Source organism: Calonectris borealis, chromosome 21 (assembly GCF_964195595.1).
Source record: "Calonectris borealis chromosome 21, bCalBor7.hap1.2, whole genome shotgun sequence".
NCBI classification, from domain to species: domain Eukaryota; kingdom Metazoa; phylum Chordata; class Aves; order Procellariiformes; family Procellariidae; genus Calonectris; species Calonectris borealis.
In genome coordinates this window covers 8,361,924-8,377,180 of record NC_134332.1, presented here as the reverse complement: position 1 = coordinate 8,377,180, position 15,257 = coordinate 8,361,924, and the positions used below count along the sequence as shown (strand labels likewise).

The 15,257-nt window shown below is 54.7% G+C and overlaps 1 protein-coding gene across 1 annotated transcript; it reads right to left on the bottom strand.

The window, feature by feature from the left end:
• DBH (dopamine beta-hydroxylase) lies at positions 1–14,219 on the bottom strand. The gene is given in 13 exon segments (XM_075171008.1): positions 1–135; positions 2,673–2,832; positions 3,445–3,572; positions 4,206–4,265; positions 5,196–5,234; positions 5,348–5,491; positions 6,231–6,397; positions 7,905–8,007; positions 8,469–8,645; positions 9,750–10,007; positions 11,405–11,551; positions 13,786–14,148; positions 14,151–14,219. Coding segments are annotated over 13 exon segments (1,950 nt in total).
• Positions 14,220–15,257: the final 1,038 nt, after the last annotated feature.

The window sequence follows — 15,257 nt, the reverse complement described above, 5'->3', positions numbered from 1 at the left end:
TCAGTCCCTCCTGAGCTCGCCCAGGTTGAGGGGGACGGGGGTGGCAGGCCGAGACCCCGGGGCGGGTGGGCAGCGAGGGACGGGCTCCCGCAGCCTCTCGGTGGTGGTGGGAAGCGGCTGCTTCTCCCACTCGCCCTGCAAGAGAGATCGGCACCGTGAGACCAAGTTGGGGTTTCGGGTACTTGGAGACTCCGTGTTTCTCCCTACTTGTAAAAATGAAATGATCTTTAACATTTGAAGTGGTTTTAGCCCAAACCCGGATGTTTTCTTATGAGACGTTACTAATTATTTGTATTGCAGAAGCACCTACGCATCCCCTCAGCGGCACAGACGTCTGCGGTGCATCGCGATGCACAAACCCACCACCATTAGGGAGTTTCCATCCCCAAAAGTGTTACCCACCAAATCAGATGGAGACAACTCAAAGCAGGGAATCCCACCGACCCACCGTGTTCTCAGCCCAGCCCTGAAAAACGCTCTCCACCAGGTATTGGCAGGAAGGTTGGTTGGAGGCGACATTTGCAGCGTGCCGGCATGGATGTTCGTGTGCCGCTGCTGTGAAACAGGAGGGATGCAGCAGCCTGGGTGCGGTGCCGCAGGGCAGAGCCGGGGAAGGGCTGTCAGAGCCATCGGGGCTCAAGGTGACCACGGCCAGGACAAAACCCCCAGCTCTGTGCATGCGTGGGGACACCTTGTCTTGAGGATGCTCCTGCAAGGAGCAATCTGCCGGAGTCAGAGAGTGCCAAGGGCTGAGCCCGCCGGGCAGGACCTTGCTCAGATGTGATGTGTTGGTCCGGGTTAGTGGCCGGGTGAGACGCAGGCAGGGGCTGCGAGGGCGAAGGGGGGCTCAGGCTGGGCTGAGCTCTGTTCGGCGATGCGATGGTTTGGCTGCCGGCTGCACGCTTATGTGGAAACATCAGCGAGAGGCTGAGCTGCAGCGTGAGCAGGAGGAGGGAGGTCTGGAGAGGAGAGGTAGAGCCGTGAGTCATCGGCAAGAAGATGAAAGTTGAATTTATGTTTTCCGATGAAATTCCTTGTAGTATGTCAAGTGAAACGGGCCAGAGCCTGCACCGGCACCAGGAAAACCCTAAGGAAAGGTGGAGGGGGATGGATGGACCCTCCCAAAGCACATGGGGAGTGACTGGAGAGGGGACAGCATTGCAGGGAAGCATCAGCTGGAGAAACAACTACTTTCCTGTACCCTCATGGCTTAAGAGAGCAATTAAGCACATTTAGGGTGCGCCTGCTCCAGGGCTCGGCCCCAGCCCTGAGCCCATCTGCTGCGGCTGTCTGCCCTGCCGACGTGTCCCAAACCCTGTGCTAGCACCTCGCCAGCACCCTGCTTTTGGGGTAGATCAGAGGTATTCGGAGTGTCTCGATAGTCGTTGTTTTCAGTGCTTTTGAGTAGAAATCTGGACGTAGAGGATATAGAGAGTTCACTGCGAGCCCTTGCAGGTGCAGGGGACTCGGGGACAGTGACATCCCCGCAGCCGCTCACAAGTGTTACCTTGAGATTTTTCTCAATAATTAACAGCACTCAGTCCTTCCAGAAATCTCGTCAGGTTTGGGATCGCTGAACTGCGAAAACACGAGCTTAATGAGAAGCTGGTGCTTTTCTCTTGGCAGAAACAGTGTGGAATAAATGAGATGTCTTAAAATCGGGCTCGCTCTGAAAACACCAGCAGAGCAGGAGGGGCAGCTCGGCTCCTTCGCCCTCGCTGCGATGCTCGTGACCCACTTTGTGCCGGCATCGGCTCTGCTCCACTCGAGTCTCTTCCCGGCCGCCCCCCAGACCTCTCTGAAATCAAGAGTTGTCTGGGCTGTAATTAAGAGGCTTAATTCATAATTCTGCTGCTGCACAAAACTTCTGCGCCACTTCTGTCCCTGCAGCGGAGCTCTGCATGGCCGAGAGGTGCCCGGTCTCCAGTTCCAGGGAACTGGAACGGTTTCTGCCCTGTCCAGAGCAGACTTTGCTAAAGGGGTTTTACTGGGGCAGAAAGCTGATAGTCTTCTCTGCAATCAACTCGGCATCCTCCAGCGCTGCGGTGGATAGCACTGGATCCAGAAATAGTGTATCATCATGTAAGTTTACTACACTGATAAATGGCGTCGGGAGCTGATGGTGATAGGGACTGTCAGTGGTTTTAAATCTTCACCATCATCGTCATGAACATCATCGATGGGCCTGGTTTTCCTTTAAAGATCTCACGGCCCTTTATCCTTCACGTTTTGCTGGATCGCCGCATTTGGAGACTGCACAGATGCTGTGCGTAATGAGCTCGCTCTGCTGGGACCTGATGTAATTTGCCAAAATCCTAAAAACCACCTGACATTTCTTCTCGGTTCTGGAGCTAGCCCTGCTTTAACGCTCAGCGAAAGCAGCCTCAAAATTGCTGGGTGCAAATGCATCTCCTGGTTGAATCTGGCCGAGCACATCTTGTGCCGTATTGTTTTAAGCACCAGGTTTGGGCTGGGCTCAGCATCCTGCTGACGCCGGGGTTCCCCAGGCACCTCCAGCTCCCTGCCCTGAGCCCACCGGCTGCAGCCGTGTCTGAGCACCGGAGACCTGACCCATCTCATCGGGGTCACCCTGCGGCACAACTCTGCCCAGCTGCTTTTTACCTACGGCCGGGAGTTTTGCTGTGAAGCTTTGGTTGTGAAGCTATACGTACCGGGAACCGGATGGCTGAGGATTTGTTGCAGTGCATCGAGATGGGAGCAAAGCCGTAGAGGGATTTCAGCACGTCTCTGTTGAACGTGTTCCAGGGGACGGAGAAAAACTGCTGTGGGACGGAGACCTGCGGACACATGCAGACCTCCTCGTCGTTAAACCTGGGGCAGGAGAAATGCCACACTGAAACGCAGCAGTGCTGTCCCCTTTCAGTGCTGGGTGTGTCTAACTCCTCCCTGCCTAAAGCTCGGCCTGGAACAGCTCCAAAGTCGGCGCTGGGAGCAGGGAGAGCCTAGCGCAGCCGGCATCTGCGGGGGAAGATTTGGGGCCAGCCGGACCGCCCGTGAGTAGGACACCCTGTGCAAGGTCAGCATCTCGCCCCTCTCATCGTGGGTGAATGAGCTGCAGCCCGCTTCTCCGGCAGGGATGCTTGGCGTCTGCCTTGGGTTACACAAAGTGTTTTGCACGTAAGCACTTGGCCATGCGCTGACTCTTGCTGTGCAGTCCCTCCCCGGGAATGCTCTCCCTTCCCGGTGGTTCTCACTACGCAGCCATCCTTAAAGCCCTGGGTTTGGCTGCCTGCTCTGAGGGCAGGGCTGTGCTGCAGCACGCAACCACGGCTCCTGAAACCCGCACCGCCCGAGTGCCCCCGCACACCTACTGCACAGCCAGCACCTCAAACCCCACTTTTTAAACTTTTTTTTCCAGTGTTACTAGCAAAGGGCTCTGCAATGGTCCCTCTCTGCTTAGCACCACCCTGCAGGGCTCTGTACCTGTTCACGAGGTTGAAGTACCGGTGCAGGTAGCCCGGATCCACAGCGCTTTTGCACAGCTCCAGCTGTGTCCGGGGGTAGTAGTGCACGTAGTTCACGCACATCTCCTCCAGGATGCCAAACCCGCCCTGCGGCACAGACACAAACGCGCTGGCAGCGGGGTCCGGCTCTGCCCTGCCAGGGCTGCACAGGCAGCGGGGAGGGCAGAGGGGCTGCAAAGGCGCAAAGCTATACCTGTATGTGCACACATGCATACGCACACACATATATATATGCACCCCTTCAGGTGCATGGGACAGGCAGCACTCTGCTCATCTGACCATCCACCCTTTACGCAAGGACAGACTTTAGGGCTAGATCGTGTGATTTACGTTAAAATGCAGATTTCCTATAATCAGTCTGCTATTTTTAGCTTTGTCCCTGTTGATGGTACCTCTGACAGGCTCTTTTTTTTGCTGCCTATGTAAGAAAATAACATGCACTGTCAAGAAATGCCACTTCTCTTTAATTACAGTTAATCCCTGGTGGAACAGTTTGTGATGGGAATTGGAGTGACACATGCTACTTCTCAATTAGCACCTTAACATCCCCGCTGCAGGCAGCAGAGCCTTGTGGGTTCGCTTCTTTACAGCCCTCCCTCTGGTTTCTGGCTGTGATTCAGCCGGGGTTCATGCAGATGCTCACTTTGTGGGTGCCCCCAACCCCGGGGTGCAAACACACGCCAGCCCCACGCGGGCAGGTGAGCTCGCCCCTGCACTCACCACGGTGGCTCGGCTCCGGTCCTCCGTGTTGTACGTGCAGGTCGTGATGAGTTCGTCGCCCTGGGGGGTTTGAACACAGACACGTGTAGGTGTGAGAGTGCAGAGTTTCCCCTCTCAGATCAGCAAATTTGGGGACCAGGGAGTTTGTAACGTAGCAGATCTCCGCTCTTTGTAGCGGTGCCAGCCCGTGGGCAGCACCGGCCATGGTGCCGCAGGACCACTTGCTAAACTTGGACCCCCTGGGGAGGTTCCCCGTATCCCAGGGATGGTGTTTCCTGCTTTCCTCACTTTTTAAGAATTTCTGCAGGACTGAAGCACCTGAAAAAAATGCACTTAGACAACATTTTGAATTGCCAAACCTGTACCCAACTTGATGGCACAGCTGCCTCCCCCTCCGCAGTCCGTGCCATGGGGACACCCTGGAGCACAGCCCTGGGTATGGTTTCAATAGGTGCTGAGGCTTTTGAGCAGTCTCCTGGGGTGGCTCATAGGTGCCCCCTGCTTTGCAGCCGGGTCCTTCCTCACCTGTACAGCCCCGGGGCATGCTCAGCCTCTGTTTTACCACCCACTCCCACCACATTCACTGCAGAATCTCTTCCTCATCAAGCAAGGAGGGAGTGGGCACCTCCAGTGCATGCACGGTTTGCGCTCACCCCCCAAGGAGCCCCCCTCTGCTAGAGGAAGCCCAGCTAAATGAGATGCTTAATTTAGCTCCTGGCACGATCTGGTTTCGTGCCATATGAGACGGGGCCCCGGCGTCCCCAAGGCATCTGCGCGGGGGTGGCAGATATGACCTGGGGACCACGGGGAGCGTGTCCTCCTGCAGCCCCCCGGGAGGTCCCAGATGGCAGCGGGTGCCTGTGCGTGGGCAGGGGCTGCCGGCAGTGGAGGGGATGAGGCGGTGTAAAGGAGTCAGGGGTCTCAGGGCCACGGGATCAGGGGAAGGCCTTGCACTATTTGGAAGCCACCATGGTTTTTAAAGCCACTCACTGGAAAAACTGCAACCACCTCCTTCAGCATGCGGATCTCCTGGGAAGGAAGGAAAGGTGCCGCATCAGAGCAACGTCGTGGTGCTGTGCCCGGGGCAGCCCCACGGGTGATGTCCAGCCGGGACCCCCCGCTGCCCTTGCAGACCCCTATACCTGGAAGTGAGGGCTGTAGTGACCATCGGCGTTCACGACCTGCCGCTCTCTCCCATCCCGGGACAGCACTGTCACCACTTTTCTTCCTGCCGGGTGAGTGTGGAGCTGGGAGGCGAAGATGCGGATGCCAGCAGCGGGCAGAGCCTGGGGGAAGGATGGCTCAAGCCTCCATACCTGACCCCATCCCTCTCCCCTCCCGCACATCCCCTTGCTGCGTGCTCGGGACCGGCCGTCCCTGCGCTGGCTCCCGCCCCGGGGGTTTGGGGATTGCTGTGCCCTTGGGGCAGCGTGGAAGTGAGCTCCCTGCAGAGGGACAGACGCTCGGTCCGCTGCCAAATCCAATTTATGCGCTGCCGTGCCCTAAGTCAGCAGGAGCAGCTGAGCTGGACGCTGGTTTCTTCCTTGCATTCGTTAGCGGTGGCACAAACGATTCCTTTTGGGTAGGCCCTACAAAAACATCCACTAAAACTTCTTTGAGAGCAGGGTGGGCAATTTGAAAACATACTTGAGAGAGCTCTTGGCGAGCTCCTTGGAAGCAGAGGCCAATCTTCCCATCTCCATGGGGGAAAGCGCCGCTGGGGCACAGCCAGATCGGCAATAAATTTTATGGGAATGGTAGCCCGGGGAGCCGGAGCAGATGGCTCCCCAGGAGAGCTGCTTCGAGGGGGATTCAGCACATCCCAACCAGCTGCTCGCTGTTTGTTGTACACGGCAGAATTTTTCTTTCCAGCACATCCTCATGGTAAGGGGTTCAGGGAGTTTAAAACTGGGAATTGGGAGCCCAAATCTCGGAGCTGTATCACTGCTGCCTGGGACCTTGGAAAAACCATTTGCAACCTCTCTTCTCCAAGGTGAAGCCGGGGCGGAGAGGACGGGCACTCACCAGCTGGGTGCATTTGTCGGTGCAGTACCCCGTGAGGAGGAAAGCATCCTCGCCTGGTGGAATGGCCATCACTGGTGTGTAGACCAAGCCCAGCTCCATGATGCCGGCGTCATAGCGTCGCAGGGTGGCCGTGTAGTAGAGGCGGATCCCCGAGGAGTCGCGGCGACCTGGCGGGCGAGAGGATGAGGCTGCAAGTCACCGCGGGAGAAGTGACGGCTGCCGGGACGAGGTCAGGCGTGACAAATGACGCTGTGCTGCAGTGGGGAGAGGCGCGCCGGCCTCTCGCTCATAGCTTTCTTCATGTGTGTCATTGTCATTTGTTTTAAATCCTAGATATTTTCGCGCCCAGATACATGCCTGGTCCCCTAGAGAGGTTACCAACCTGGGGTTGAATTGCTCCCAAGAGAGGTAAGGAGTACCTTTGGAGAGCCCAAAGCAGAAGGACGGATCATGGGGTGCTTTGGAGAACTCCCTCAGAAATATGTCTCATTGCATCTTCTTTAACTTACACATCCAAAGAACTAAGGCCATACTGTCATCGGGGGCCTGGCAGGAGGAGTACATGCCCATGGAGCAAGTACTCCTTGCATTTGGAAAGCTTCTGGTCTCTCTTGCATTTGAGATTGCTCCATTTAAAGGCCCCCCCAGTGCCCAAACACAGCTGGAGAAGACCCTGTGCCCATGATGTGCCCTGGCAGATGCTGACCACGGGGCAGGCAGAGGCAGCAGCAAGCTCTGCCGAGATGCAAAGCCGAGCTCTGGCTCCCATTTGCCACCCAGCAAAAGGAAAGGGCAGGTTCAGTAGGTCAGGAGGGGTTCAGGCTGGCTTTGAACCCCCTGTCTCTGGGCTGGAGCCCACCCAAGGATAAGAATAACAGGGGAGACACTATTGGTTAACATGCAAAAGCAGATAAATTATGAAAGACGTGAGCTCTGTATTTATAGACATGTTTCTTCTCGAGTTGCCGAATGTGCTATGATTGATCTACAGTACATATGCTCTGGTCTCCTAAAAATATACTTGGGTAGTCAAGAAGCTACTTGTTTTTATGTAAATGAAGAAACTGGGTTGTTTGGAATCCTTTTTTTTTTTTAAATGTGTCTCCTGACAATATTATCGAAGCAAGAGTACCAGTAAAACAACATCTAAATTTCCCCATCCCCAGCCAGGCTGGTGCTGTCTCTCTGGTGACTTTGGCACCGCTGTTGCTCTTGGCTCTGAGCTCAGACCCACCACCACCACCACCTTGCAAAGAAATCGGGGGGACACCCTGTGACAGCCCGACTAAATACCAGCGTTGCCTTGGGCCGTGGCCCTGCAGGAAGGATGTGTGGGGGCAGCTTTCTGCCGGGGGGCTGCGGGCTCAGCCAGGCTCCCTTCCCCGAGCATCCCTCCCCACCGCTGGGCATGCACGAGGATGGGGTCCAGCCTCTGGTGAGGATGCCTTCGCTGAGACCAGAAAGGCAGCAGCGTGGTGGGAATTTAATGTATTTCTCCCACTAGGACAGATCTGGACCATGAGGTCTCCAGAAAGTTGTAAACAGGGCTATGATTTTGGCCAAGTTTTCTTCTGAAAAAGCCCTCCCCGGCAGGGTGGCAGTCCCTGGCGTTCACCCAGCTCTCCTGTCGCTGCCTTACTGGGAGGCACTGGGCATCACCACATGCCCACTCACCTTTGAACACCAGGGGATTGTGGTAATGAATCTCAAGGCGCAAATATCTGGAGGAGCCTGGGCCACCAAAGGCAACACCTGCTTCTTCAGGGTAGTAGAAAGCCTGGAAGCAGAGAGAGGGTGTTAGGGGAGCGGTGGGGTGGCTTTCCTGGGGACAAGGCTGGAAAGGCTAAGGGAAATGTCTGGGCATAATCCTGACCCTTCCCATGGGCTGAGGGACGTGCCTTGTGCTCTTGGTTGTGCTTGGGCTGGTCTTGCTTCCAAAGGCTTCTCGCTTGCCGGCATGCATATGCAATGACATAACCACTGAGTAGGGGCATCGCACCGATTTACGATGCCGAGGAGGTGGGCTGGGATGAGGTGGAAAATCAGACACATCCAGGGGGAGGATGGGGAGCTCAGAGAGGGCTGGACACAAATCCCAGCAGAGACTGGGGCAGCCCACATTGGGAGGGCTCAGATGCCCATTCATGCAAGAAGGAATCAAGAAGGGTTGGATGACAGCAGGAAAGCGCCCAGGAGCAAAGCTTTCACCCGGGGTGGTGGGTCCCATCTTGCACCCACCTGTGCTCCCATGGCCCACGCTGCAAGCACGTGCCTGCAATAGTTGAGCCGGTCCGGCTTCATCTTGGAGTCGCAGGGCCCGTTGTAATGGGGGAAGCTGTCGAACTCAGCAGCACACTGGAAGACTTCCATGTGGTGGACCAGGGCCTCATTGCCTGCCGTGATCACTGCCTCGTACTGCAAAGCAGTATCAAAGAAGGAGGACGCATTAAGACCGTTTGCTGAGAGCCCAGCCCCAGGGGCTGCTGTCTGTGCAGGATCCACAAGGAGCCCAAGGCAGGTATGTCTGCTATCCATTACCGAATGGGAGACAGTTTCTGCCGCGTGATGGGGAGGGAAGGTTGCTCTGGGCATGGGGCACCAAGGGTCAAGAGCTCTTGGTTGGCTTTGGGACCAACCCAGAGTCCACCAGAACCCATAGAGAAATATCTCATCCCTTCTCCAGCAACAGATGCACCTGATCAGCAGAAGATCTTGGTCTGCTTTGTGATGACTGAGTCCTTTGCCAGTTTTGCAGGGCTGAGGTGACCCTGGGGACATATTGCTTTTTCCTGAGGAGGGTCCTGGCCATGCTGCGGTAGCTCTGCCTGCAGCTATTGGGTTTCTTTTCTAGACAACAGCTGCTCGGGGCACGGGGAGTGGGATTTGGGGTAGAAAGAGTGACTTCAAATAAGCCTGAGGAATGGTTCTGGCTAAAAGTGCCAGCTGTAGAAATGATCTGCAGCAGCGGGAAGGTATCAGGAGTTACGCACTTTTTACTTACACACAGATGATTCATTTCACACCATCTGCTGGAGAGAAAATCCTCCTTCTGAGTTTTCTTTTGCAACGCCGTCTCTCCCCTCTAAATCACTAAGCACTTGCTTTGGCTCATGTGTCAGGTTTTCCCTCTCCCCGTTGTGTGGTTTTGACTCTGGGTGTGCCAGGTCATCTGCCGAGCCACCTCCGTGCCTGCCGGGGCGATGCTTTCCCAGCAGCTCGTGACGGGCAGTCAGACTGGCGTTACGCCTGCCTTTCCCCAGCACTAGGCTGCCTGCAGGTTTCTGCCTCTCCTTTGCCACCTCCTGCTGAGAAACTTCTGATTTCGGGTTCTCTAGGAGATGTGAGGATGCTACTGGCTGGTGGGATGGCTATGGGAGATGTTTTGGCACTGTGCTGGGGAAGACGTATGGGTCTGAAAGCCTCCCTGTGACAGGGCAGGGAAGAGGTGGACTTTGCAGAATGGCTGAATGCGAACGTGGTCTGCACCAGGGAAAGCAACCCTCTTCTCCTGCCTCTTACCATGATAATGTGATGTTTGGGGAAGCTGTCTGGGAGCTCTGCCATGTAACACCAGTAGGTTGTCTCCTCGCTGGGAATGACAACGTCAGGGGCTCTTATCTCCATGGTCTTCATGTCGCTGGGCAGTTCAGGGATGGTGATGTTGGGCTTTAGCAGCTGCACCCTCTGCAGTCCCCTGTGGATGGCAGAGATGTTGATGGCTTGGAGGGAATGGACCGGTTTCTCCAGGATCCCGTAGATAAGGTGCACGGTGCCGTCCTGAAGCGAGAGCAAAGTATATCAGGTAGTTTTTCATGCAGGAACGTGAACTGCATGGACTATTAGCACCAGTATTGGTGGCATGAATCCAGGAATGGGCCTTTTGACCCATCCCCAGATGGGAAGCCACCCTGACTTCACCAGTAGCTCACTTTGCTGGTCTGTACCAGAAAGACTGTAGATTTTGGGGCATTTCTTTGGCTAACAGAGGGTTCCCCACCAGTTGGGAGAGTCTGCAAAGTTTTCCCTAGACGGCATCAGTTTTAAACTTAAGTAGTTAATACTATTGCCTTCACACCTCTCCCCTGCCCATAAGGGTAACATCTCCTCTCTGCTTCTTCAGAGCCCCTCGTCCCTCCTGCCCTTTGGGCTGGGCCGGCCATGTCGGTTCAGAGCTCATCCCACCCTGAACCCTGGTCCTGGCAATGGCCTGGGGAGGAACAGCAGAAACAAAACTTCCCCTGAAATCCTCCCTTTCTCCCAGCTTTTGTTGGGGGGGTACCGCGAGAAGCTCTGCTGAAAGTCTACTGCAAGCAAGGAAGGTGCTGCTGAACGCAGTGAGCTCTGGACAGGAGATAAGGAAGAAAGGAAAAGAGAATAATTTTCTTTTAAAGATCAGAGAATAAAAACCTGCAAGTCCTTTCCCGGTTCACACACGGATTTTTTTTTCCTCCAGGGCTCTCCATGTTTTGGCAGACAGTAGATGTTTCTCACCACAAGACAAGCTTTTGAAAACTAGCAACAAAAACTCAAGGATGCTCTGTGCCCACATTGGCTTTAAAATATCCTGCCCACCAAAAGCTTTCATCTGAAACGAGCCTGGTGCCGATTCCTGCCCGCACCCAGGGTCCATGGCTGAGACCTCGAAGCTCTTCGACATCCCCACTGGGAACATTTCCCCCAGAACCTGTCTCGTGGAGGAGCGATGAATGCAGACCAGGAGAGACTTCACCGAACCACACACAAGCACACCGCAGCGGCTCTATTCGCCATCCCTTTGCTTTGGCTCCTTCCAAAACCTTGCTCTTTGCCTCCCGTTGAACAACACCAACACCTCTTCGTAACACTCCAAACAGTTAGCTCCAGACTGCAAACCGGAGTGATGCAGGAGGTATTTATATAGACCTAACACATGCCTAACAGGAGCGGATGATGCAAACGAGCTAAAATCTACACTTTATAAGGGGTTGTAAACAGATCGTGCCAAACATTACTCATGTCCCAGGGCTGACGTCTATAGCACGCTTCCTTTCTGCCCTAGACAGCGCAAACGCCCGATGCTGTCCCCGAATCAAAACACTGATCAGGTGTAACCATGCAGGTTGGGGTTTGGAGCTCTGCCCCAGGGCTGGGATGGGGCTGGGGAGTGCTATAGCAAGGTGGGGGTGATGTCGTACCTCTATAAGGTAGTCCTTGGGGTCACAGGTGCTGAAGGCTCTTCTGAAGAGGAGGTAGAGCCCTTCGGGAGCCCTCCGAGCCCCGAGGAGCTGGTAGTCCTGCTGCGAGTCCATGTGGAGCTGCCCCTTGGCATCGCTCCAGGCATCCTGCGGGAGGAAGAGCATCCCGCTAAGCCGGGAGGCTCCGCTGGCCCCACTCAGCCCGAGGAGTCCACAGCGGTGACCTCCAGTGGTACCGTGAGTTGTGAGGTCCTCCTTCTCTTCACCCTACGGTTGGTTCACCCTCCGCATCCCGGAGGTGGAGGGAGCCTGTGTTTTGGTTGCCCCATGCCACCCTCCAGAAGCCCACGGGCAGAGCCGTGCCAGCGTGGCCCCTGCCATGAGACCCCTGGAGCTCGGCACAGGCAGACCTGTCAAATACGTGACCCAGCATTAATAGTCTGCAGAAAGACCTTTACAAGTTGAGATGCAACTGGGGGAAAGGAGGTGGGGGGAGGAAAGCCCGCAGGGACACACAAAGGGGTTGCATCGGTCTGTGCTGTGGTTTGGGTGTATTTGGCTGGGGGGACATTCTGGGGGGGGTGATGTGCTCTCCAAGACCCTTGCCACAAACCAGCTGCTTGCAATTTAAGATCAGACCCTTGCTGAGCCCTAGTGCCAGCCCTAGAAATCGCTATCCCTCTTCAAAATCCTTACTTTGTTTGAAACCAAATTGTTTCAGCAGCCCAGCAAGACCTCCCAAAAACTGCTCGCTGGTGACGATGGTGACAAAGCCACACTGAGAAGCAAAGCAGTAGGTTACTCCTGTGCTTATGGATTTGAAGGCTTGGAGTATAAAATCCTGCGATAATTTGGATTTGAACAGTGTTGTTTTCTTGATCTTTTGCATCTCCTGTTGATATCTTTTGTTTACTGAGAAAAGGCACCTAAGAAGTACCTCGCTGTACATACACAAGTGGCATAGGTTCTCTTATCCTGGGGGAAAAAAGAGAAGAAAAAGAATAAAGCATCTTGGCATCATTTCAGCCAGAAGTATAGAGTAATATTTCGAGAACATATTGTCCTTAGAGGGGGAGAGTAAAATCAGCTATATGAAGCTAGCATGACGTTTGTTTTCATAGGAGTATGGTGTGCAAATTAATCTCATAGTACATGGGGGGTTAAGCAAATTTGGATCTTTTTAACAGCTGACATACTTATCCAGAAGAAAGGCTGCTGGGAGAGAGAAAACCAGGACTGGAGAGATTTATAGAAATCTCCTTGCAGGATGCTGTTCAGCACCAACTGAAAGAGAAAGCCCAAATGCTGCTCGGTGTTTGTCTTTCAGTGAGCACATGAAGGCAGATTAGGAATGATCCTTTATGTTTTTTTAACATGATGCTGTGAAATACTGTAGCATTTGGGCCACCACACATCCTGAATGGCTGGTAATTAGCAGGAAAACAGTAGAGCTAATAAGCCCTCCTTTTCATCCTTTCATTACGCTGCAGATCACATTGTGGCTGATTGTGAAATAAAGTATTTTGTGGTTAATTTGAAGTAAGCAGAGAGGTAAAATGTAACTTACTGGAAAGCCTCACATGGGGAATAATGTGAATTGTTTTCTGCAGCCCAGCGCAATTGCAATAAGCCTAACGTGGTGGTCTGGGGATAGGTAGCTGCCGGAGAGCGCAGGGGTAGTTACTGTAACTGCAGCCCCTGGACAAACAGACTGTGTCAAAAAGGACAGCGACTTGCAGACCCCCCATCTGCTACCACCAGGCATTTACATACCACCCAAATACATTTACATGTTTAATTTCTGCTAACATCGCGCCGCTGGCAGGCAGCCGTCAGGTTGCGTTTTCCTGTGTCCTGTTGATCTCTGCGATAGCATCGAACGCGACTGGCAGCTGGATTATCGGTGCTGGCAGGAGCAGCCTTTCTGGCTGATAGCTTTTGCACTGTCTCAAAGTCATTAATGGGATCTGTGGTTAATTTTTAATGTGACTGACAGCAGTGCACAAGTGAACTGAGTTGTTGACACATCCTGCATGTGTGCGTGTGCGCTGGTCTGTACCACTACCTGTTGGAGCTCTTTACAGCTAGGCATAGCAGAGACATCCAGGTTTTGGTTCCACTTAGCCTTACTGATGGGCTGCTGTATTTATTCTTTTCTCTTTGGGTTTAAGATCGTATGCCAAACCCATAGTTAGACCTGATCTGTGGCCCCCTCTGGGATAGAACCCCCCAAGCCCTTTTGGACCCCTTCCACCCGAGCAGGGGGAGCGGTCCAGCATCTGCCCTGCCCTGGACCAGCCCCACTCTTTCAAACCACGAGCCAGATTCACCCGTGGGGAGGCAACCCCAAAAGCAGCCATGCAAACACACAAGCGACTCACCCCAAAATAGGAATTGTGCCCGTCGCTCCAGAGCACAACCAGGTCCGCGTTCTCGAACTCGCCCCTGTCCGACATTCCAAAGAGGAGCCCGAACTGCAGGTCCCTGACGAGGAGTTGGAAATGCACGGCTTGCTCGGGATAGCTGACGTTCCAGGAGAGCTCGAGCAGCCCCTGGGGATCGAGTGGCACCTTGTAGGGAAAATCACTCTCACGGGGCACCGAGCCCTGCAGGGCCACCACCAAGATGACCAGGAACACCGCGATCATGGTGAAGTACATGGATGCCACTTCCCGCAGCTTGAAGCTGGGGCAGGGGCAGGGCTTGCTCCCGGAGGTCTGCATGCTGGGCAGGACGGCACCCGCGTGCCTGGCTTTGCCCATTTATGTGCTGGCCCTCCTGGGCAAGCTGGGTAAGTGATACTCTTTAATTGCATTTGGTTGTTGGGAAATTGGATTGTTGTATTGACCCCCCCACCTCCTGGCCAAACGCTTGTCATTTGCTGCCTCCCCTTAATTGGCTCTAATTGCACATGGACATTATCAATAGCAATTGAATTCGACTGGGCTGATGTTATTCACTCTTAAATCTTCCTTAGTGGCTGGAAAGGGCTGTCTACTCGCAAACTGCTCTTGCTGAGCCCCGCATGGACACTCTCTGTCCTGCTTGCGGTGCCTCTTGCCCAGCTCTGCAGGGCGAAAGCTCTGGGATAGCCCCAGGGGCAATCCCAGCCACAGCCCCCCATGTCCCCCAGCCTGGGATCACTTATCACTGATAAGTGATCACTTATCAGTGATCCCAGACTCGGGGGGATCAAATCCCAGGGTCAGCTGCCTGATGGACACCCTAACCCGCTCTGCTGGGTGCAGGTCGGGGTATCACTGTGTGCATCCCCGTTTTCTTTTTCCTCCTCTGAGGAACCACACAGGTCCCAGCCTAGCAGGTCAGCTGGCCCAAAGCCACCTGGGGACCCCTCAGCTCCCCCCAGCCCTGTTGCGGCACGCTGCTCAGGCTGTGCCAAGGTCTGGGCTGCACCGTGGGGACCCGTCCGGCTGCACGTTCCCTCCCAGAGGCCCCGCCAATGGCACGAAGCCCGGGGAGCTGTTTCTGTGTTTGTTTATTTTTGGAGGCTGGCCTCCCCGAGGACATGTTTGCATGAGATGCTGCCGAAAGCTGAGCCGAGCCGAGCGACCCGGAGCCCCATGGTCCTTTAGTTGCTGCTGGGTTTAAAATGAACCTCTCCAAGCAGACTGCGGTGTCGTTTGCTGAAGCTCTCGTGGGTGTCAGAGCAGGTCCAGAGGGAGGGTCCCAGGAGAGGACGTGTCCTTCCCGCGTCTTGGGTGGTGGCAACGGTGCCTTCTGCTCCAGTGGGCCAGCCCGATAGCTCAGCTGGAGACAGTGTGGGAGCTGGCTGTTCTCCTCCCATGTCAGCCTCCATCCATTTTTTAACCTGTTAATAATAGTTTTACATGTA